This window comes from Nomascus leucogenys, chromosome 13 (assembly GCF_006542625.1).
Source record: "Nomascus leucogenys isolate Asia chromosome 13, Asia_NLE_v1, whole genome shotgun sequence".
Taxonomy (NCBI): domain Eukaryota; kingdom Metazoa; phylum Chordata; class Mammalia; order Primates; family Hylobatidae; genus Nomascus; species Nomascus leucogenys.
The window spans coordinates 99,638,160-99,662,090 of record NC_044393.1 but is presented as its reverse complement, the minus strand read 5'-3'; the positions used below and the strand labels follow the sequence as shown (position 1 = coordinate 99,662,090).

General features: G+C 41.7%; 1 protein-coding gene and 1 pseudogene across 1 annotated transcript in view; one reads left to right on the top strand and one right to left on the bottom strand.

Moving 5' to 3' along the window:
- The window catches only part of RHEB (Ras homolog, mTORC1 binding), a 54,123-nt gene that overhangs the window by 6,945 nt on the left and 23,247 nt on the right, over window positions 1-23,931 (top strand). The window contains exon 2 of the mRNA XM_030826195.1: window positions 21,912-21,983. Within this exon, the coding sequence (XP_030682055.1) occupies window positions 21,912-21,983 (72 nt within the window). The remainder of the gene's footprint in view (window positions 1-21,911; window positions 21,984-23,931) is intronic.
- LOC105740727 lies at window positions 8,857-10,678 on the bottom strand (annotated as a pseudogene).

Genomic DNA, 23,931 nt, shown 5'->3' with positions numbered 1-23,931 from the left:
GAATGCATGGTAGTAAAGAATACAGTGACTTACCACTCAGTTTGTAACTGCTGTTTTTGATTCATGCCAAGGGATGCCGAGCTAGCAGTTTTCCCCACCATTGCTTTTGCACCTTTAGTACAAATGGGAACTTTGTGGAAAAGGCAAATGATAACTTAATATTGCTATGAAAATCGTTTTGACCTCATGAGCCCCCTGAAAAGATTTTGGTAAACCCCTTAGAGGTCCACAGACCACCCTTTGAGAACTATTAAACTGTTGTAAGCTAGGATCTTGCTCACTGCTGTGCAAAATTGAAGTGACAGTGACTGCATCCTAAATGCTATTCACAGCGATATGGTTCCCACAGTGTTAGAAGAGCCTCCTAGGAGAGGCCCTGTAGCATTGTGAGAGACAAAGCTGGCAAGGCAGGAAAGAACTTGGCGTGGTTAGAATGGAAGGAAGCACGAGGGAGGCCAGAGAACATCAGGAGAGTTATGATATCTGTGTGCCTATTGGTTTGGCCTCTGATTGTGGTGCATTTTTGGATGAGTTGTGTTTGGACCTGGTGATGGCGAGGCTCCCAGAGAGTAGTGAAAATTGCAAAGAGTAGCAGGACACCAGAGACCCATATACTAATAATATAGTTTTTAAATGCAAGTATCAGGATGAAGGTGGGAAGGAGTACACAAGTAAAAATAGCAACTTCATCACAGAATGAGACACTGCCACCTCTACCTGTGATTGTAGAAGGTCGGAGATGCACAATGCTTTTCTTGGGTGAAGATTCAGAATAACAGGTTCACAATAACAACTGTAATAGTGTCCATGGCTGGATTGTTCTTAGTTACTTGAATACGTCAGAACTGAACTTGCACATGATTGTGCAAGTGAGAGCATTATGAAATCTTTAGGGATCGTACTTGAAGGAACCTGCATTCTTAGTTCTAATTTATTCTGAAGTACCAAATGAAATCTTAACATTGATAGAGTACTCACGGTCTATCTTCATCACACTGCTAAGTGTGAGAATGCAAACTGCTGAGTCCTTTTAACATGAATTTTGCTGGATTGATTTTTAAATATAATCAGCCATGCACAGTGGCTCTCGCCTATAATCCCAGCACTTTGGGAGGCCGAGGTGAGTGGATCACCTGAGGTCAGGAGTTTGAGACCAGCCTGGCCAACCTGGTGAAATGCTGTCTCTACTAAAAATACAAAAATTAGCTGGGTGTGGTGGCAGGCACCTGTAATCCCAGCTACTAGGGAGGCTGAGGCCTGCAGGAGACTCACTTGAACCCGGAAGGGGGAGGTTGCAGTGAGTCGAGATCGTGCCATTACATTCCAGGCTGGGCGACAGAGCAAGACTCCGTCTCAAAAAAAAAAAAAAAAAAAAGAAATCTAACATTTTAAAGGTCCTGGAATACTATTTTAGTATTTTAATTTTTTTCAGTATATGTTGGGCTTCTGGTTATAAAAAAGAGTTCCTGTAGGATTGGAGCTTTAAATCTAAACTGGTATTAGTTTAGAACAGGAAGTGCTAGAAAAGCCTTCACGTTGTGCTCTTATGGGCAAGTTAAGAAAGCAGGGCAGTTTAAAGATATCGATAAAATTCACTCAGAAGTGTCGTGCTTGCTTGGTTTGTGTCTTATCTGTAGTAGAATTGAGTCTTCCTCTCCCCCATTTCACTTTTTGTTGTGCTTACCTGTTTGCAGGACTCCTCATGGACGTTTGAAAGTGAAGTTGGTGTTTTAGTAAGATACACAGTCCCACCTTTTGCAGGATTGAGAGTTGAATATTAATAACTACCTGGTGGCATAGTACATAATTTGCGAATGGGGATGCAAATATGGGCTTTTACAGTTAATACAGTTTTATGAGATGAAATGCTTTTCTAAGACTTCTGTATCTTAGATATAAACGTGTCTGGCTATTTTGCTAGCTTTATTTTTATTTTATTTTTTATTTTTTGAGATGGAGTCTCACTCTGTCACCCAGGCTGCAGTGCATTGGCGCGATCTCACCTCACTGCAGCTTCAACCTTCCAGCCTCAAGGAACCTCCCACCTTAGCCTCCCGAGTAGCTGGGACTACGGGTGCGTGCCACCATGCCCTGGCTATTTTTTTATTTTTTTGTAGAGATGAGGTCTCACTTGTTGCCTTGGCTGGTCTCGAAGTCCTGGACTCAAGCAATGCAGCCACCTCAGCCTCCCAGAGTTCTGGGATTACAGGCATGAGCCACTGCACCTGTATTTTGCTGGCTTTAAAATCTCAATCACATTTGGCATTTGTTTGAAAGAGAACATTTGGGCCAGGCCCCCAAAGATTGAATCACTGCAACTGTTGGTTGCAGAGGACAGTTTGTGACTGTTACGTGTTATTCAAATAGGTGTTCATTAAGCATTTGAATAAATGCTCTACTTTGTACCAGTCACAAAAGCTAGGACAGTTATAATCCTTGCCCGCAAAGAGCTTCCATCTAGTTGAGAGCCACAGGAACCTGTTCCTGCTACTGAGAATAATAATTGTTAGTGCTTTTGAAGCATTTACTGTTACGGGGTACAATCTTAATGCACATGTATTAATAATAGCCTTTAAACTCGGGTAGGTACAGTTGTTAACACCTATTTTGCAGATAAGGAAACTGAATTAGAAAAAGTTTATGTGACTTGCCCAATGTCAAGCTGTTGTTAAGTGACAAAGCCAGGATTTTGAACTCAGGCAGTGGCTCCAGAGCAGGCAGTCTTTAACCAGCTACTACATGATTGTTATTTAAATACAGTTGGGGTAAGTACTTGAGAGAAATAATCAAAGGCAGGGCTAACTTGACCATCAGGTGGGGATGGGGGTGGTGGGAGAATTGTCTTGAAAGGAAAGGCAGTGTGACTGACTGAGTGAATGAGAAGGGTGAGGTGTGAGTAATGAGAGAGGTCGGGACTCCTGTGTTTACCAACTGTCCATCAAGAACAGCTTTGTCTGCTCTGTGAAAAGTTTTAGACTTTTTCCTAGAAACTGTGGGAAGTGACTGAAGGGTTTTAAGCAACAAATAAGATGATGATCTATACCAGGGGCTGGTAGACTTGTTCTGTAAAAGGCCAGATAGTAAATATCTCAAGCTTTTGCAGGGCAGGCCATGTAGCCTCTGTTGCAGCTATTCTACATTGCCTTTGTAGGACGAAAGCAGGCGCAGACAATACATCAACGAGTGGGTGTGGCTGTGTGCCAGTAAAACTTTATTTATGGATATAACACTTGAACTTCATCTGATTTTCAGTATCATGAAATACTGTTTCTTTTTCCAACCACTTAAAGATGAAAAAACCATTTTTAGCTCATAGACTGTACAAAACTAAAACAGCCTATAGGCCAAATTTGGCCCCTGGTCTGTAGTGTGCTGATCCTGGCTTCCATCCCTCCTGCTGTTCTGTAAAGTGGGAGGGGTGGTAAGGGAGTAGAAATGGGAAGACCAGCCAAGGCGCAGAGTAGATGAGATGAAGAGGACACACATCGGAGATTTCCTTAGAGGGAGAATGGACAAGACCAGTGTGGGAGCTGTGAAGTAGCCTTCAGATTTCTCATGTGTGTGCCTGAGTAGGTCATGTTGCCATTGGCTAAAATCAGAAATGATGGAACAGGAGCAAGTTTAAGGGGTGGACCAGATTTATTTACGCACCTGCCAGATCCACACATTTTCCTTGCTTTCTGGCCACAGAGGCCCTAGCAACCACCCACACAGGGCACAGTTCCCGTGGTCCCGAAGACAAGTGGCTGTGCCTACAACTGGGGTTCTGAGGGTTTGCTGCCCCTGGGTCCTTGTGTCACCCAAGGATTTGACCAAGCATACCCTCACACCACAGGATTGTTGCCCCACACCACAGGATTGTTGCCCCAGAGACAAATGAGGTTGCTGAACCCAGGTGGCCCCACACACTCACGCTGCCCACGCAGGCAGGCAGTGTCTTACTACAAGGATGTTTGTCATTCCTGCTTGCCAGGAGGGGAGTTGGGCTCTTTCTCTAGATCTTTTCATTCTGCATAACAGTGCTACAAAAATGTGTGAATATGTTTTATAATAAATTGCTTTCTTAATCTAACTATGTTTCTGTGTGAGCAGTGTCCTAAAAAATTGAGCTGTACACAAAATGAGCCTACCTTCCATTTTTTTTTTAGACTTCTGTGGAAGTATTTCTGGAGCATAAATTTAGGGACCTAAATTTATACAAATAATATGATCCTATTCTTTTTGACAAGGGTACAGAGCAGCATTGTCCAATGGAAACAATCTGGCCTGGTGCAGTGGCTCGCCTAGAATCCCAGCGCTTTGGGACCCACGGTGGGAGGATCACTTGAGCTCTGGAGCTCCAGAACAGTCTGGGCAACACGGCGAAACCCTGTCTCTTCGAAAGTGGGAGGCTGAGGTCTCAAAAAAAAAAAAAAAACACCAAAACATATAACCTAATGTAATTTTAGATTTTTCCAGTGGGCATATTAAGTAAAAAGAAATAAGTAAAATTAATATACTTAATTTAGCTCAGTATGTCCAAAATGTTATTTCAACACATGATGGATGTTGTTGATATTTGTACATCTTGTCATACTTACACTGTGACACATCTCAGTCGGAACTGAGCACATTTCAGGTACTTACTGTCCATGTATGGCTACTGGGCAGTATATTAGACAGCCCAGATATTGTGAGGAGTGAATTGGTGTTGTTAGTGAGGTCAGTGCAGATTTTAAGAACTTTTGAAGAAATTATCTTTATAAAATATGAATGGTTTTAACCATTCAGGCTGACAGATGAGTATACTCTATTTCATATCTCATTTTCCTCATCCTCTGTTATTACTAGTTGTGATCATTCTTAAATTTCATGTTCTTTAATACGTTAAGAATTAGAGAATTTTTGTCTTTGCTTTTCTCTAGCTCTTTCCCACCCTCACCTGTATCCCGGGTCTTCTCTCCAGATTGGCCACAATTCTAGGAAAACTCATTCTTCATTGTTGCTAAACATTTAATTTCCTGCAGTTTATCAGGGCTATTATTGTTGCCTTCCACCTCAGCTTTATCTTTAAACCATCCTATAGAGATGAATATCCTATTTTTAAAGTCTTCAGGGAAACAGTTTTATGGCCTTTCTGGGTAGCACTTTATTTTTCTTTAGTTTAAAAATCCTGTTAATAAAATTCTTCATTTATGAAACTGAGTCCTTCGTGTTATATAATTAAACATATTTCTTATTTTCCTTAGTGGTATATATCTGGTAGCATAATAATTGGCAGTAGGGTTACCTATAAGTATTTGAAAGGGTAATTTTATGAACTAGTTTTACTTTTTCTGCCTTGTCTTTGTCATAATAATAATAATTGCAGTTTAATTTTTTCATTTTTTAAAAATCTCCCAGCATCTATTTTTAAAATTGGGGAAGGGGTGTGAGAAAGAACAACATGATGTCAACCCTGCTTAGCTCACAGGAACAAGCGAGATAATTCATGTGAGAATGTTCCGTAAACTCTAACAGTGTCTCACTTTTTAGGTTCTGTTCAGTAATTAAGATGTGTATGTTCTGCATCACACACTCTCATCTGACTCTGTGTGACAGACATGTGGGGATTGGTATTCCGACTAGAATTGGAAACATCTTTTCAAAACACTTCCTTAGCGACACTAATATATATATGTGTGTGTAATATACAGACACACACAACACAACACATATCACCCCTCCCTCTCGAAAAAGCAACAACCACAATCCTACCATAGGGGGAGCTACACATTTCTTACTAGAGTGGGTGCATACGATTGTTAAGCATATGATTGGCATTGTGTGTCGTGTAAGGAACACATAGAAACCTTTATGCAGTTCATTATTATTCCAGCCTTTTAACAATGGTGATTCAGGTTCCATTCCATTTATAACCCAGGTGAGTCTGCAGTCTTTTTTCTGCCGTTTACAAACCAAGTCTGCTTTACTGGTGTCTGTTCTATTGTTAGTCCCCAACGAGGCACTCTCCTGGTATTCCTGTGCTTGCCCTGTGACTGTCTTGAGCCTGCAGAATGCAGCAGAGATGGTGATGTGCCAGTTCCAGGCTTTAAGCCCTAAGAAGTTGGCAGCTTCTGCTTTTGTGTTCTTGGGAGCCTCAAGTAAGGTGCAGTAGATGTTAGGAGGAGACACAGAGAAAGGGAGAATGCCCCGCCTTCCCAGCTATGTAGCACCACCAGCCCAAAGAGTAAACTAAAAGTGAGCCCAGCGTTGACTGTAGAACCATGAGCACATGAAGTGGGTGGCGTCAGTCACTCAGCTGTGGGTAAATGAAACAGTAATTTTCTGCTTTAGGAGTATATGTATGTGTTTGTTATTTTTCTTGTGTTATTTTGAGGCTTTAGTTGAAATAGTTACTGTATGTCATTTTTCAGTTTAATTTATTAGGTATAACTCTGAAAATACTTTTTTTATCCTAAGCAGATTATTTCTGCCTAAGAGCAGTTACTAATAGTGTTACTAATATTAATAATAATGAGATTTGCTGAGCACTTGCTACATGCCAGATGTTTGGTATGTATTTTCATTTAATCCTCACAAAGCACCTTATAGGATAGGTACTATTATTATGTCCATTTACAGATAAGGAAAAGGACTCCGGAGAACTGCCCAAAGGCACATAGCTGATAGCCACCATCTCATACTGTTTAGTAAAAAGTAGTAAATGGGCTGGGCATGGTGGCACACACCTGTAATCCCAGTGCTTTGAGAGACCAAGGTGGGAGGATCATTTGAGACCAGCAGTTTGAATACAGTGAGCTATGATCCTGCCACTGTACTCCAGCCTGGGCAACAGATCGAGACCCTGTCTCCAAAAAAAAGTAAATGCATTATCTTTTTTTAAAAAAAGTCTTTTTTTCCTAAATCAAGTTTATTGAGATGTAATTTACATATAATAAAGTATCCATTTTAAGTGTAGAGTTGGATGAGTTTTGACAGATTTATGCACCTATGTAACCTCCGCCTCTATCAAAATACGAAACATTCCGTCATCCCCACAAGTTCCCTCATGTCCCACATGCCCTACCCCGGCTCCCCGGGAAGCACTGATCTGCTCTCCATCACTCTGGGTTAGTTTTTCTTATCCTAAAATTTCACATACATTGAATCATACAGTGTATACTCATTTTTGTATGTCAGTTAGCGTAATGTTTTTGAGATTCATCCATGGTGTTGCATGTATAATTTCTTTTTATTGCAGAGTAGTATTCTGTTGAATGGATATACCTTAATTTGTTTATCCGATCACCCATTGGTGGATATTTGGGTTATCCCAGTATTTAACTATTAGGAATAAAGCTATTATGAGCATTTTGAGTAAATGTCTTTGTGGACAGTCATTTCTCTTTGGTAAATACCTAGGAGTGGGATTGCTGAGTCACATATATGTTCAGTGTATACTTAGGAGAAACTACCAAACTGTTCTTCCAAAACATTTTGACCATTTTATGCTTCCGCTAGCAGCACGTGAGAGCTTTGGTTGCTGCCTGCCTATCCTCCCTGATACTTGGTATTGGCGGCCTTTCTAACTTTCTAGCTATTCTCAGATGGTAGGTTGTGGTTTTATTTGAATTTTCCCACTAAGAATGTTGGACATCTTTTCATATACCTACTGGAAATTTGGGTATCTTGGTTTGTGAAGTGTCTGTTCAAGTCTTTTGCCTAGATTATCAGATTCTTCTTACTGAATTATATATTCTGAATAAAAGTCCTTTTTCAGATGTATATATAATGAATATTTTCTCCTAGTGTGACTTTTTTGTTGTTCCTGTGTTTCAGAGAACAGAAGAAGTTTAAGTTTGTAAGTTTGGTGAAACTCGGTTCATCTTTTTTTTGTTTTTTTTGTTTATTTTGCATCGTATCAGGAATCTGTCTACCTGAAGATCATAAAGTTGTTTTTTTGTTTTGTTTTGTTTTCACCTTTAAGCTCTGTTGGACTTGAGAAAGTTGTTTTTTTTTTTTTTTCATGTTCTAGAAGTTTTCTAGTTTTAGCTTTTATGTTTAGGTCTCTGATCCATTTCTAGTTAGTTTTTATGTATGAGGTAAGGGTGAAGATTTAAAAAAAAACTTGAGGTCTCACACTTGTAAAAAGAAAGGAAAAATAAAATTTAAAACTTTGAGAAAATTTCTTCTTTTTGATGTAGCATTCAACAGGTTTTGGCAAGTCTGCGGTCATCTACATCCACCATCAGGCTGTAGAACAGTCCATCAATCCAAAAAGCGCCCTGTGCCTGTTTCTAGTTAGCCCGTAGTGTTTTCTGTCCTATAGTTTTGTCTTTATCAGAATGCCCAATAAATGGAACCATATATTATGCAGCTTTTTGCATCTGGCTACTTAGCGCAACACATTTGAGATTTATTCATGTGTACATATACCAGTATTTAATTCCTTTGTATTGCTTAGTAGGACAGTTGACCCTTAATCAACACAGTTTGAACTGTGTGGGTCCACTTATAGGCAGGATTTTTTTTTTTCCTCAACCAAATGCAAATGGAAAATACAGTATTCCTTGGATGCAAAGCCCACATGTGTGGAGGGTCGACTTTTCACATATGCAGCTTCTGCAGGTGAAAAGCAGGGCTTCATCACACTCAGATTTTGCTATACTCAAGCATCCTGGAACCAGTACCCCTTTGTATACCAAAGGATGCCTGTATCCCTTTGGGTGGATTTTTTCCCCCCACTTAAATTGCATGTTTTATTTCCCCTAATCCCAGCAATAGCACAGAAGCCCCATCATATCCAACCCAAATTGGTTTCGAGTAGGTTAAGGTTATAGGGACGCCTGTCAGAACGTTGATACAAAGGGCTCCCAAACGCTGGGCACAAATGTGTCAGCAGACAGATGGCAGTAAACAGTGCACTGGCCCAAATGCTTCATGAGTCAGTTTGATTTTGCAATGAGTTTGCATCCTTGAAACTGCCAGTCTGGAGGGAGACAGGCTAGCTTGAGGGAGTGAAGTTGAAATTGCCTCCTATTAGCTCACCCTTTCAACATTAAACAGACCAAGAGAGAAATGGTTCCAGCATTTCACCACATATATTTCTTATGCAGTCTAAGCTGGGAATGCCATGTAAATGGGTCACTGCGAAATGCAGCAATTTAATTTTTCTCCAATCAAAATAAGAAACAAACCAGTATGATCTCACTTCTGTTAACTTTTGAAGGTTTACAGCAGTTAAAATATTTTTACTTCTGTACATGAAGGTTTAAAAGATTTTTTTTTTCATAAAATACAAGAGCAACCAATTTCACCATCGAGTAAAAGTAAAAACTGGGATTCTTGTTTAAATTAGTCCAAAGTGGCATTTAGGAACTTAGTTGTAGGCTGCTGCGTTGACACCATGACAAACCAAAGTGTAGGTAGGGTTGGGTCTGGTTTTGTTCCGGTTGTCTTTTCAATAACAAGTGCTCATGGATAAAGTTCTGGAAGTGTTTCAATTGTAAGGCAGCGATCTGTTTGGATTCCACCATGGGTATGCTCCTTAGGTTGGATGCTGGAGGGTGAGGCACGTTTTGCCGGACCCATGTCTAGTCATCAAGGTCAAAAAATTCATTGTCTCCTCCTTGGTATTCCATTCCCTGGAGATTTGCTTGGTACTGCAGGATAGCTCCATTTCCACCAAATCCTTTCACAAACCAAGACCCTTCTTGCATTTTATCTGTGACAATTTCCAACGTAGCTCCAAATTTTTTTTTTTTTTTTTTTTTTTGAGACGGAGTCTCGCTCTGTCGCCCAGGCTGGAGTGCAGTGGCGCAATCTCGGCTCACTGCAAGCTCCGCCTCCCGGGTTCACGCCATTCTCCTGCCTCAGCCTCTCCGAGTAGCTGGGACTACAGGCGCCCGCCACCACGCCCGGCTAATTTTTTGTATTTTTAGTAGAGACGGGGTTTCACCGTGGTCTCGATCTCCTGACCTCGTGATCCGCCCGCCTTGGCCTCCCAAAGTGCTGGGATTATAGGCGTGAGCCACCGCGCCTGGCCTATATCAACTAGTTTTAAAACTTTGGATTGTAACCTCTGATCAAACATATCAGATTGACTTAGTTCAAAGTCAGCAGATCCAGCTAAAACTAGACCAGCCACATTCACTTTGTCCCCAGAAGTAAACAGCTACACAGCAGTCTCTGCTACTTTCTGAACATAGTTATTTCGCTTTTCCATTTTTAAAGGGGCAAAACACCTCTACCGTGTTTCTTTAGGAGATCCACAGTGAATTTGTGCAGGGCTTCTCTTGTGTTTCCTTGGAGTGTGCCAAAAAGTGCACCACTACCATCTATTACAATGAATCCAAACTTGCTATCATCTGAAAGTAGTGCTGTAAGAGCCCCTGTATGGAATTTGTTGTCACACAAATACAATGACGTATGAATTGGTTTGAAAGATTCAAAGTCAATGTTGACTTTCTTTTCCTTTCCTTCTTCTGTTACAGTTGTTCCACCGTAAACAACCAGACCATCTGGAGGTACTTTGTTATAAAGTTTGAGCCTTTGTTGTATAGATGTAATGGCTCCCAGGACTGAATGGCGGTTTACTCCTGCCTTAATGTTAGATGCAGTTCCAAACTCATCTAATAACATTTTTGCCACTGGTGAAATCTGGTCTTTGGGAGGAATGATCAATGATATCATGCTGGTGCCATTGCTGCAGGCTGCCTCCAAGCTTTTTTTTTTTTTTTGAGACAGCTCTGTCACCCAGGCTGGAGTACAGTGGTGTGATCTCGCCTCACTGCCACATAAGCCTCCCGGGTTCACGAGAGTCTTCTGCCTCAGCCTCCCAAGTAGCTGGGACTACAGGCATGTGCCACCACACCCAGCTAATTTTGTATTTTTAGTAGAGACAGGGTTTCACCATATTGGCCAGGCGGGTCTTGAACTCCTGACCTCAGGTGATCCGCCCGCCTCGGCCTCTCAAAGTGCTGGGATTACAGGCGTGAGCCACCGCGCCCAGCCCGCCTCCAAGCTCTTAGTGACCTTCTTGATCTTCCGGAACTCCACGTTCCTGTCCACAGCACTGGGGTCATCCACCATCTTCTTGCCTCCTCCTCCCTGAGGGCCCAGTTCTGGGCAGCAGCGGCTGGTAGGACACCGGCTCCTTCTCAGCAGGCAGCTGCATGTGTTGCAGTGTGCTCACATGGGCCCTGTGATGTCACTTCCTCCGCCAGGGGCGGAGCACAAGGCTGCGGGGTGGGTTTAACATAATTTAGGATATTTGGTTTGTTTCCACTTTGGGGCAATTATGAGTAAAACCAGTATAAACATGCAAATACAGGTTTTTGTGTTGACCGTAAATTTTCGTTTGTTTTCCATAAATACCTAGGAATGAGATTGCCGGGGCATATGTTAAGTGTAGGTTAAGCTTTTCAGAAGCTGCTGAACTTACCAAATTGACTGCACCATTTTGCATTCCCACAGGCAATGGGTGAGCGTATAGGTTGCTCCATGTCCTAGCAAGCACTGGGATGGCCAGTAGTTTTTATGTTAACCATTTTAATTAGGTGTGTAGCATCTCATTGTAATTTTTAATTTGCATTTCCCTAATGGATAATGATGTTAAAAGCATCTTTAATGTGCTTTGCGATTTGAATATTTTCTCTGTTAAAGTGTTCAGATCTTTTGCTCACTTTCTTAATTGGATTGTTTCATGTTGTTGAGTTATGAGAGTGAAGCATATTCTGGATATGGGTCCTTTGCACATATTTTCTCCCAGTCTGTGGCCTGTCTTTTCATTCCCTTAATAAGACTTTTAGTACAGTTTTTAATTTTGATGAAGTCCAAGATGTTATTTTTTTCTTTTATGGATTGTACTTTGGATTTTATACCTCAGAATCTTCACCCAACTCAAGGTTGCAAACATTTTTTTCCAGTGCTTCTTCTAGAAGTTTCATAGTTTTTACATTTAGGTCTATGATTTTTTTGATTTTGGAGACAGGGTCTTGTTCCGTCACCCAGGCTGGAGTGCAGTGGCACAATCACAGCTTGCTGCAGCCTCGACCTCCCAAGCTCAAATGATCCTTCCACCTCATCCTCCCCAGTAGCTGGTACCACAGGAGCACACCACCACACCTGGCTCATTTTTTGATTTTCTGTAGAGATGAGATTTCGTTATGTGACCCAGGTAGGTTTTGAATCCTGGGCTCAAACAATATGATCTATTTTGGATCCTATACATTTTTGTAGGATACAAACCAAGCTTCTCTCTCTTCTATTTTTATTTTAAAAATTTTTTGTAGAGACTGGTCTTGCTGTGTTGCCCAGGCTTGTCTCAAACTCCTGACCTCAAGCGATCTTCGCACCTCGGCGCCAAAGTGTGGAGATTATAGCCGTGAGCTACTGCCACAGCCTCTCTTTTATTTTTTCTGATATTGACATCCAGTTGTTTCAGCACCATTTGTTGAAAAAGACCGTTCTTTGTTGAAAATCAATTGATCATACATATGTATAGATCTATTTTGGGAGTGTGCATTTTCTTCCATTAATCTGTGTCTGTCCTTATGCCAGTACCACACTGTCTTAATTACTTTAGACTCCTAGTAAGTCTTGAAACCAGGTACATACTTTGTTTCTTCTTAAGATTTTCTTATTTTTTTCTTAGAGATTAATTTTTCCCTTTTTTCGTTGGTTTGTAATAATACCTATATCGAAGTGGACTAAAAAAAGTCCAGTTTTTATTTCTAGTCCATTGTTCAGAATCGCATTCTCATCTTCCTCATGTTTCATCTTCTCACGTCACTCTTCTGACTGGAAAACCCTTAGTGGCTTTTGAAAGAAAATCTTCAGCATGTTTTTTAAAGACATTTTCAGGCCAGGCACAGTGTTTGCACCCATAATCTCAGCACTTTGGGAGGACAGAATGGGCGGACCGCTTGAGACCAGCATGGGCAGCATGGTGAGACTCTGTCTCTACAAAAAAAACTCACTGGGTGTGGTGGGGACACCCTGTAGTCCCAGCTACTTGGGAGGCTGAGACAAGAGGATCCCTTCAGCCCAGGAGTTGGAGGCTGCAGTGAGCTCTGATTGCTCTACTGCACTCCATCCTGGGCAACCGAGGGAGACCCTGTCTGCGAAAAAAAGACACTTCCAAAGTGGAGGAGGGTGATATTTGACTTTTCACAATTAGTAGTACCTTTCTCCCCGTTGAGACTACAGGTTCCTTGTAGGTTTCAATCAGGTATTTTATACTGACTCTTCCACAATTACACGTGGAGTAGGACTTAAGTTGGTGTTTGTGGATTCAAGGTGTTGATCATAATTTGGGAAAAGCTTGATTGAATATGGGATTGTGGTACAGAATTGAATAACTATTTATTGAATATGTATGTGATGGGTGCCAGGTACTGTGCTTTATATCTGTGATTTCATTTAATCGTTATGATGCAGAGAGATTTTGAGGCCCAGAGCGCTTAACTTCAAGACACAGCTAGGATTCACACTACAATCTTGAGTTTAAATCCTAAACCTTTACCCACTCTTTACCTACTCTCCTGTTTCTTCCTTTCCTGTCCTGTCCTGTCCTGTCCTGTCCTGTCCTTTTCGTTTTTTGCAGAGTTTCACTCTTGTCGCCCAGGCTGGAGTGCAGTGGCACGATCTCGGCTCACTGCAGCCTCCACCTCCCAGGTTCAAGTGATTCTTGTGCCTCAGCCTCCCCAGTAGTTGGGATTACAGGCTCGTGCTACCAGTCCCAGCTAATTTTTTGTATTTTTAGTAGAGACGGCGTTTCACCAGCTGGTCCCAAGCTCCTGAGCTCAGTCAATCCGCCTGCCTCGGCCTCCCAAAGTGCTAGGATTACAGGCGTGAGCCACTCCGTCTGGCCTATTGTGTTTATTTTTAATGTGTTTCTCCCCATTAGAATTTATATACTGAGGAAGGGGTTTGTGTCTATTCATCAATGTATTCCCATGCTTAGAATTGTGCCTCGCACTTAAAGCCGTTTAACAGATAGATACTTGAGTAAATGAATGAATTAATCCATAGTCAGAGCTTTGAAAACTTGGGATTCAGAATGGAATGGAATGTTGCCATGCGTGGAACTGTAAAAATACAGCTGATAGGAGGTAGAGCTGGGAGAAAGGATGACTGGAGAGTTAATCTTCTTATTCTGTAAAAGGGATTCTGTCTGTAACTGATGAAACTAGGTAGAGGTTTAAGTAAATGTGTAACCGAGCTGGAGGGAAGAAACCTAATAGCTGTTCTGCAGGAATGTCATCATTTAGTCAGTAAGGAGGTAGGCATCCAGAAGTCACAGCTTGCCTCTTGCCTCTTGCCTCTGGCCAGTAACTTTTCAATTGTATCTTTTTAAGAGAGGGTCTCACTCTGTCACCCAGGCCGGAGCGCAGCCTTGACCTCCTGGGCTCAAGTTGTCCTCCCATCTCAGCCTCCCAAGTACCTGGGAGCATAGGTGTGCACTACCACGCCCTGCTAATTTTTTTTTGTATTTTTTTTATAGAGACTGGGGGTCTCACTATGTTGCCCGGGCTGGTCTTGAATTCCTAGGCCCAAGCAATCCGACAGCCTCAGCCCAGTCTCCAAAATTGCTGGGATTACAGTTACTGTATCCTTTCAATTCAGTGGTACTCATTGAGTTCTATTCTGCAGGTTTCATTGATGTTTGATTTCTTTCATTGATGTTTCCCCTAAAGTTAGAGAGCTGCTTCTCTTCCTCTTCCTTAATTGCCTCCAGTACTTTAAACTCTATTTACCTGACCTTTTCCTTGAAGGTTCCTCAAGCCAGGACCTACACATCTTTTGTCAGGGGTGTTATAGTTCTGCAGGGCGCACAGGTGCATCCCCATGGGCACATTTAATTTAGGTGAGGAAAATGGAGCTGTAAGTGACCGAGATCATTTTCTGTAAGGTGCATTCACCTTCATGGTCAAGTGTGTGGCACCCGACTACTGCAGCATCCAGCGAGAGTTCCCTGTAACACTGAGAGCAAAGGGGAGCCTAATCAATATATGCCCCCTTGGATTTTTAAATATATTTAAATATTTCAGGGATATTTATAACCCTTATACCATTATAACAAGCCACATGAAATGAAGTCAACTAAAAATGTGTTTATAACTAATTCAGGAGGAGGAAGGTTCAGAGGAGACCAGGAGGGAGTGTGGGATCTAGAGAACAAGGGGATAGAACAGCTTTTGTGGAAGGGGAGGGTGGCCGACTCTTCCTCCAGTGAAAACGTCAGACCACGTAAGGCAGACAGGGCTACATGCCCAGCTCAGGGGCTCCAGTCACTGTGTTTGATGCGTATGCACCAAGGCTGGGACACTGGGCGAATAGAGGATAGCAGCGATCGGGACATTGAGAGTGCCTTCCTCATAGCTCAGAAGTCATAGCTTATCTTAATCATGGCCATATCCTCAGTGCCTGGCCCATAGTAGGTGTCCTTTAAGTGATTATGAACTGAGTTGCTGGTAGGAGCTGGAGGATTAGGGAACACTCTGGAGGCAATAGGTGATAATAGTTGAACTTGTTGCCTGAGGGCAGTGGTTCCTAAACATTGAACTGTGCAGCTGAATCACCTAGGGGGCTTGTTCATACTTCCATTCTGGAATTGCCCATCCAGTAGGCTTGAGTGGGGCTCAATAAATTGCATTTGTTACAGGTTACCCTGTAGTACTAAGCTGCTGGGCCCACACTTTGAGAAAGAATTACTACTGTTGGAGGCAAGGAAGAAGCCACTCAGGATTCTAAAGCAATGGGACATGGAGGGATAGACCTTAGCTTGCTAAGGGTCACCAACCCACATGGTTGTGGAATTTTCTGTAGCTGAGCTCAATAGGCTCACAAAGGCAGTTGATTAGATGAAGATCATAGAGGTTTGTGGCTGGGCGCGGTGGCTCACACCTGTAATCCCAGCACTTTTGGAGGCTGAGGCGGGCAGATCACGAGGCCAGGGATCGAGACCATCCTGGCTAACACAGTGAAACCCCATCTCTACTAAAAATAAAAAAATAAAAAAAATAAATAAATAGCCGAGCGTGGTGGTGGGCGCCTGTAGTCCCAGCTACTTGGGAGGCTGAGGCAGGAGAATGGTGTGAACCTGGGAGGCAGAGCTTACAGTGAGCCAAAATTGCGTCACTGCACTCCAGCCTGGGCGACAGAGCAAGACTCCGTCTCAAAAAAACAAAACAAAACAAAAAACAAAAATCATAGAGGTTTGTTGAAGGGCCCTACAGAAGGGAAATTGGAGACTTCTTACAAAAGAGTAGTAGAAGATTTGTCTTGGGGCTTATACTGTATAGGGAAGAAAGAAACCTGGTGGAGATTGGAGATTCAAGGTCATGGTTTAGTATATTTCTAACCTTTTTGTCTGTAGCCACCTTAGTAAGAAACACATTTTACATTGTGACCCAGTAATTAATGTATGTATAACTGAGATAGAAGGTTCATAACACCTTTCTTGTTTGCAGTCCATGCTGGCATTCCTATTTCTTAAAAAAAAAAATAGTGTGGGCATGGCTGAGTATATTGACTTCATGAATAGTTAGGCCACACCACTGATTTGAAAACATTGCTTGTAGAGATGGTTTGGATTAGATGATGAGAATCAGAAAGGGAGACCACTGGGGAATACTGTGTATTGATTGATAGGTGGGAAGAAGGGCAGGTGCCAGAGGAACAGCAGTCTGGGTGGTGACCAGGCACTTCTTGGTGTGCTCAGGAGGTGGGTTGCTAAAGTTGCATGGAGAGGATTACTGGTGCAAAGGCCAGTGGGCTTTCAGGCCCACTGTTAGCTTGTGTCCATGGTCATCAAAGCCCCTTAAAGTTATGTTGTGAATTTGAGGTGGTGAAAGCAGCCCTGGAATGGGTTGTGTCCTAGATACATTACATCGGTTCTAATGGCCTCCCCCTGCTGCAGAATGCCTTGATAGACTAGTTAATAGATTGAAAATCTAGTCTTCCCAATCATATCCCAATGAACAAGCAATGTATAAACTGTTTGGGAAAATGCTGGGCTTGTAGGGAGTCCGTGGGAGGGGGACAGACCATGGCCGGAGTGCGGTGGCACACTCAGCGCACACTGCAGCCTCAACCCTTCGGCTCAAGCGATCCTCCTACATCAGCTTCTTGAGTGACTGAGACTATAGGCACACATCACCACACTCAGCTAATTTTTATATTTTTTTGTAGAGATAGGGTTTTATCATGTTGTCCAGGCTGGTCTCAAACTCCTGGGGTCAAGCAATCCACGGGCCTCAGCCTCCCAAAGTGCTGGGATTACAGGCATGAGCCACCACACCTGGCTAATAAGTTATTCTTTAGGAGAATAAGCATGATAACAAAGTCAATGTTAATCTGAAAACTTAAAATAATTCTGTAAACAGTGCCTATTTTGCAATAATCATGAGGTGTAAGATTGAGTCAACACCCCTGAAAGTACACCTTCTGTAGTGAAAATACCAGGTGAGAAACTCACTGTGCCATTTTATCATTGGAAAAAATAATACAATGCTATTCCCCGATAAAAGCTCAGAAGAATTTTTTAAAATAATTTTTATTTTTAAAAGTTAAGGTAGGTTTTGGTTTGGAGGAAGAGTATTTGACAGTTAATTGTAGGAATTGAGATACTGCCTTTTAAACCATTTATAGTAATTTATGTCATTAAATGAGTGATTTGTGTTTGAGGATAAACACACATCTGAGTATGGGCTACTTTTCCATTTATTTGAGATCACTCCTGTGTAGTTTTCATGTAACATTTTTCCAAAGAGTTGATCTGGAGCGTGAGATTATCTTCAGCAAGTAACAGTGTTTCCAGACCTGAATTTGCTAAGGACAAAAGCCAAAGTAAATATATGAAGTTATTGAGAGAAAAGGGTTAAAGGTGATCACAGTAGAGATCACCAATGCCTTTTTGTGGCTGCAAACAAACTAGAGAAACCTAACCAAAAGATCTGAACTACATCTCCAGAAGACACTCCTTAAAGCCAGAAATTATAACTGGAACTGCGAACACTTGAAAATGAGCGGTGGGGTTTATTTATGAAGATTCATTAGCATTTAATGCTGACTTGTCAAGATTTCAACACTAGTTAATAATAGCACTTTTTAATGGAAATGGCAGAAAACAGCATGTTAGCAAATATAGCCTTCCTATCCTTTCTGGATTATTTAAATAATTAATGACCTCACTTTAGCGGAAGAGCCCCAGGGAGGAGAGACCCAAGGGAAACGTAGTTTTTCTCCAGTGCCACTTCTGCTAATGAACAACACCTTTCTCCTAGGGCCAGTCTGATTGAGAATCTAGTTTCCACCCTGGAGGAATAAGTTTTAAATTCTGGTATCCCAGTTTACTATTCATGAAAACAACAGTTGGCTGTCAACCTGCGATGTGATTTTGGTTAGACTACATTGTCTGTTACCAGAATGATTAGTTATGTTTTCAAGTGAAATGTTAATTTAGCCTGTCAAATAGTATATGCCCATTGTGATACAAATAAGGAGCTCTTCTGTCACTCCATTTTTGCACTTGATCTCATGCTATCTTGTTTAATGTGTGTAACTTTCTTTTCTGTTCAAACGTGGCTTCCTAAATTTCACAGGAAACTCCTGAGGCTCTTCTCCCCATCCCTTCACTCCCGCAAGTCAGGCTGTTGAGACTTGGCCAGTGCCAGTTCAGAGAACTGTCTGATCCAGGGGCTCCCGGTTGCCCAATGCTTGGGGAGCTTATCCCATGTATCATACTTAGCCCCCCTTTCACTCTTTTTAGTCCAGTTCTACTACACAAAATGTTGCAAAAATCTTTTTAATTATATTATTTCCTTTTTTCTTTATAACTCTTGCCCATATCTTTAGGGAGAAAATGATCTGCTTTCTTTCCTTTCTTTCTATTTGTAAGCAAAACAAAAACCCCACAAACCCTTATCCTACCCACATAAGGGTATAAAAAGCCCACCGGAGTCCTTAGAAGTACCCTGCAAAAGCCCTTAAGAAGTTTGTTCCCTTCTTTCTTTCTAATTAAATTTCATTTATTTAAGCAGTAGCATTCAGTGTAAATAACAGTTTTTTTTTTACTCCTTCTAATTTTTCAGTTTCAATAACATAAGAGAGGAGTTTTCTTCTTGCTATTTTTATTACCTGAAGTAGTTCTGCTGTATTTTGAGTTAAATTCTCCTTTACCGGCTAGCATATATAACATGGTTTCTTTTCAACACAATTCATTTTAAATTTGTGGAATTCTTAAACCATTGTATTCCTATATCACAGGCAGGCCTGTGATTAGGTACCAATAAATACTAGTTGAATTGTTTCTTAATTTCTGTTGAACTGTGTTTTCTATTTCATTTGTATAAAATTGAGATCTTTTGTAGTATCTAAATGGCTAAGAGTGACCTTTGGAGATCTACGCTTTAATTTCATTCATTTGTTCAGAAATCTCAATGTTTACAGTGTGTCGGCTGGCCCTGTGCTGGCTTCAGTGGAGTGTTCACTAAATGAATATCATTTCAAATAACTTAATAAAGCAGTAGCTATGAGAATGACTTTTAAGGAATGGGTACTACCTGAGGGTGGTCTTGAAGGTTTCTCTGTGGAGCTAACATTTGAGCTCAGATCAGAATGACAAAGATGAGTCATATATTTAGAGATGGGGGCAGTGGGGGTTGCTAGAATAAAGGGGCCAAGGCAGGCAGGAACTCCAGGAGCAGAAGGGATGTGACTGGAGCCTCAGGACGGGTTGTCGAGGACTGTTGGCAGATGAGGTGAGAGTGGCAGCCAGAGCAGGGATGGCCTGGTATTTGTGGGCCATGTTTAGAAGCTGGGAATTTAGGCCGGGCGCGGTGGCTCACACCTGTAATCCCAGCACTTTGGGAGGCCGAGGCGGGTGGATCATGAGGTCAGGAGTTCGAGACCAGCCCGACCAATGTGGTGAAACCCCCGTCTCTACTAAAAATACAAAAAAAATTAGTCGGGCATAGTGGCGCGTGCCTGTAATCCCAGCTACTCAGGAGGGCTGAGGCAGGAGAATCACTTCAACCTAGGAGGCAGAGGTTGCAGTGAGCCAAGATTGCACCACTGCACTCCAGCCTGGGTGACAGAGCAAGACTCCGTCTCAAAAAAAAAAAGAAGTTAAGAATTTATTCTAATTGCAGTGAGGATTGGAAGCAGAGAAGTAGCGTTTAATTTTCAAATGCTCATGTAGGTTACTTTGTAGAGAATAATTTCAGGTATTAGTAATTCTAGAGATATTTCGAACTGTATTGGGCTGCTGATAAGGAGTAAATAGGTCTGCCAACTTGTGGCCTTTCCTTCTCAGCAACCCCTACTTTTTTTTTTTTTTAAATGGGACAGAGTCTCACTCTGTTGCCCGGAGTGGAGTGCAGTGGCGCCATCTCTGCTCACTGCAACCTCCGCCTCATGGGTTCAAACTATCCTCCTGCCTCAGCCTCCTGAGTAGCTGGGATCGCAGGTGCCTATCACCACGCCTGGGTAACTTTTTTTGTATTTTTAGTAGAGACAGGACCAACCATGTTGGCCAGGCTGGTCTCGAACTCCTGACCTCAAGTGATCCACCCGCCTCAGCCTCCCAAAGTGCTGGAATTACAAGCATGAGCCACCACATCCTGCCAGCAACCGCTATTTTTAAGCCAACTTTTTAATAACTTAAATTTTGAGGAATGCCTTTGGTGTGAAAACATTGTGCAACTATACCTATCCATAGTTTGGAGGAGGAACAAGTGTAAATTAAACCCAGGAATGTAAGATGGGTGTTACCATGCCTCTCCTTCACTCTCACTGCACCTCCTGTTGTGATGGAGTTAAGTATGCCAGGCATATACACCATGTGTGTAATAATGCTCCGAGGATGTAAGAGAGAAGGAAGGGTTTGGAGGTGAAATTAGGGAGAGACCACTTCCTCGTTCCTGGTGATAAAGTCATCTGAACTATGCCTTTCATGCGATTTCTTCACAGGGCATGTACCCTGTTCTAAAGTCCTCCGGTAGACATTTTAGGTAGCAGAAGAGTGAGAAGCTAAGGCTCTAGTTGTTGATTTAGTAACATACAAGTTCAATTATTGGCGATTTTGTGAAATCCATAACATTTCTTAATTGTCTAGATACTGCTAGGCCTTTCATACTGAATGAGATAGGATTTTTAGCTTCAAAGGAGTTTTTAAGATAAAGACTTATGTTACGTATTTTCAGATTACCCTTTTTTTTTTTTTTTTTGAGACAGGGTCTTGCTCTGTCGTCCAGGCTGGAGTGCAGTGGTGCGATCTCGGCTCACTGCAGCCTCTGCCTCCCGGGTTCCAGCGATTCTCTTATCTCAGCCTCCCAAGTAGCTGGGATTACAGGCGCCCGCCACCACACCCAGCTAATTTTTGTTATTTTTAGTAGAGATGGGGTTTCGCCATGTTGGCCAGGTTGGTCTCGAACTCCTGACCTCAGGTGATCCGTCCACCTCAGCCTCCCAAAGTGCTGGGATTACAGGCGTGAGCCATGGTGCCTGGCCGGATTACTCTTTTTAAAAGCTGTACTTGGTAACACTTCTAACCGTCATATATGAAAGAATACAACGAAACTAATCATTTTAATTTTCATATTAAAATTAAATGGCAAGATTCCAAGGATACTAGAGGAAATTAGCTTACTTTAAACCTTTTAGTTTATCTTTAACAGAATATCTGATGTGCTTGTTGGTCAGTAATATTTGTTAATGTCACAGACATGTTTGTGATAGCTTAATTGCATAATATCCTCATATAAAGCAAATTAATGAAATTTATTTCATTTTTTGAAATTGCCCAAGTGCTAATTAAAGGAATGTTTTCTGACCCTGATACCTTCAGTTTCTTCATCTATTAATGGTTTTTTAATAAAACAGCAAAATTAAAAATTTTTACCTTCATATGCCAACACACACTAAGCTCTTGTTCTCTTTTATAGGGAAATCCTCATTGACGATTCAATTTGTTGAAGGCCAATTTGTGGACTCCTACGATCCAACCATAGAAAACAGTAAGTATTGTTTTCAAGTACTTAAAAACTGAGAAGCCTTCTTTTGTGTAAAATAGCCATTGTGTATTCATGGAGGCTTTGAGTGCAGGAGGTAAATTCTGTATGTCTCCCAACTGGGGTCAAAGAAAACTTGCAAAAGATTTACCTACTTTACCCTGAAAGATTTTTCCTTCCATGTCGGCATCCCCTGCCATCTAGAAATTGTTAATTCAAGTCAGTAGGAATCTGGCCCATTACTGGAATCTTCATATTCCAGAAGCTGCTCCAAAACAGGAATGGAGAACACAGTCTTCTCCCCCACACCCCCTTCCTCCCAGCCATTGCAGTTTCCAGGGATTCCAAGCTTGAAAGAATGAAAAACACTCCAGATCCCTGTTCCTTATTCTTACAGAAGCCATACTCCCACCCGCATTTCTCTGTACCCTTCTTTCCAGCCGTAAAGATTTGAAAGAGAAATGAACTATTCTGGGATTGGATAGAGCAGTTGCAGCATTAAAAAGAAGTTGGCTCAAAAAGCCTGTTGACATTTTAGGCCATGTGCAGAAAAAAGCAGGGAAGACAGAACCAGCTATGACCTTTACTTTGTTCAATTTTAATCCATGGTTTCAGAATATTCCTGATGGATTCTAGGACCATGAGACAATTTTTTTTTTTTTTTTAAAGAGACATGGGTCTCACAGTGTTACCCAGGCTGGACTCAATATCCTGGACTCAAGTGATCCTCTTACCTCAGCCTCCCAGGTGGCTGGAACTACAGGCATACAACACTGTGCCCAGCTTTGAGACAGATCTTGATTCTAGGGATCGCTAAGGAGAATCTGAAACAAGGAAGTTGGTCTTTTCGGGCTTGGAACCCCAGGTGGGCCCTGGAACTAGGTTTCTCAGATTCTTGAGACCAGGACTTACCTAGGATTTGTCACCAGGAACATGTAGATTTAAACATGGGATTCATCAACACCTGATTGGCATATTAGACATGAAGCAGATTTCACCTGCTGGAGGCTTGCAAGAGAATCACTTGAATGCTTTGGCTTACAGTAAAGAGCTTGGCAAACGACAGTCTGCAGGCCAGAAAGGCCCATTGCCTGTCTTTATACAGACCAAGAGCTAAGAAAGGTTTTTACATTTAAGCATAATATATAAAAGTCCAAAGAAGGATAATGTCTGACATGTGAAAATGATATGAAATGCAAATGTTAACCTCTATAAAGTTTTATTGATACACAGCCATGCTTCTTCCTTTGCATGTTGTCCTTTACATGCTGTACAATGGCAGGGTTGTTGAATAGTTACAGCAGAGACCAGGTGGCCTACAAAGCCTAAAATATTTACTAGTACTGTCTGGCCCTTTACAGAAAAAGTTTGCTCACCCCTCGCTTAAAATATTTGGCTGTCCTTTGTGTCCCAGTGTGCTGGTAGCAGAGAAGGAAACCTATTGGTTGATACACTAACTCTGGGAATATTTTTGAAAGTAACCTTTCAAGATGTTATATTTGAAAGTAACCTCTGGGTATCTGCAGGGAGGAGTCCTGATTACATCCTATGATTTGTCTAGCTGGTCATTATATAATAGTAAGCAAGTGTGAGGAGCAGATTAATGTGAGTGCTAGATGAACAAGCTCGGTTTTCTGTCCACTGGAATAAGAACATAAGAAGATCATCATCTTGGACTTTAATATTTGCTATACATGGCAATTTAGGATTTTAGATCCTTGAAATAATAAGGTTCATTTTGGAGTTGTATTAATAGAACAATAGAAGATTGTTTTCTTCGTAAGCTCTGCCTCTAAAAGTGGATAATTGTGGATGTATCTTCATGCCATTTCATACTGAGTTGGAATTAGCTGGGTGTGATGGTGTGTGCCTGTAGTCTCAGCTGAGACAGGCGGATCACCTGAACCTAGGAGTTTGAGGCTGCATGATCTGTAATCATGCCACTGCACTCCAG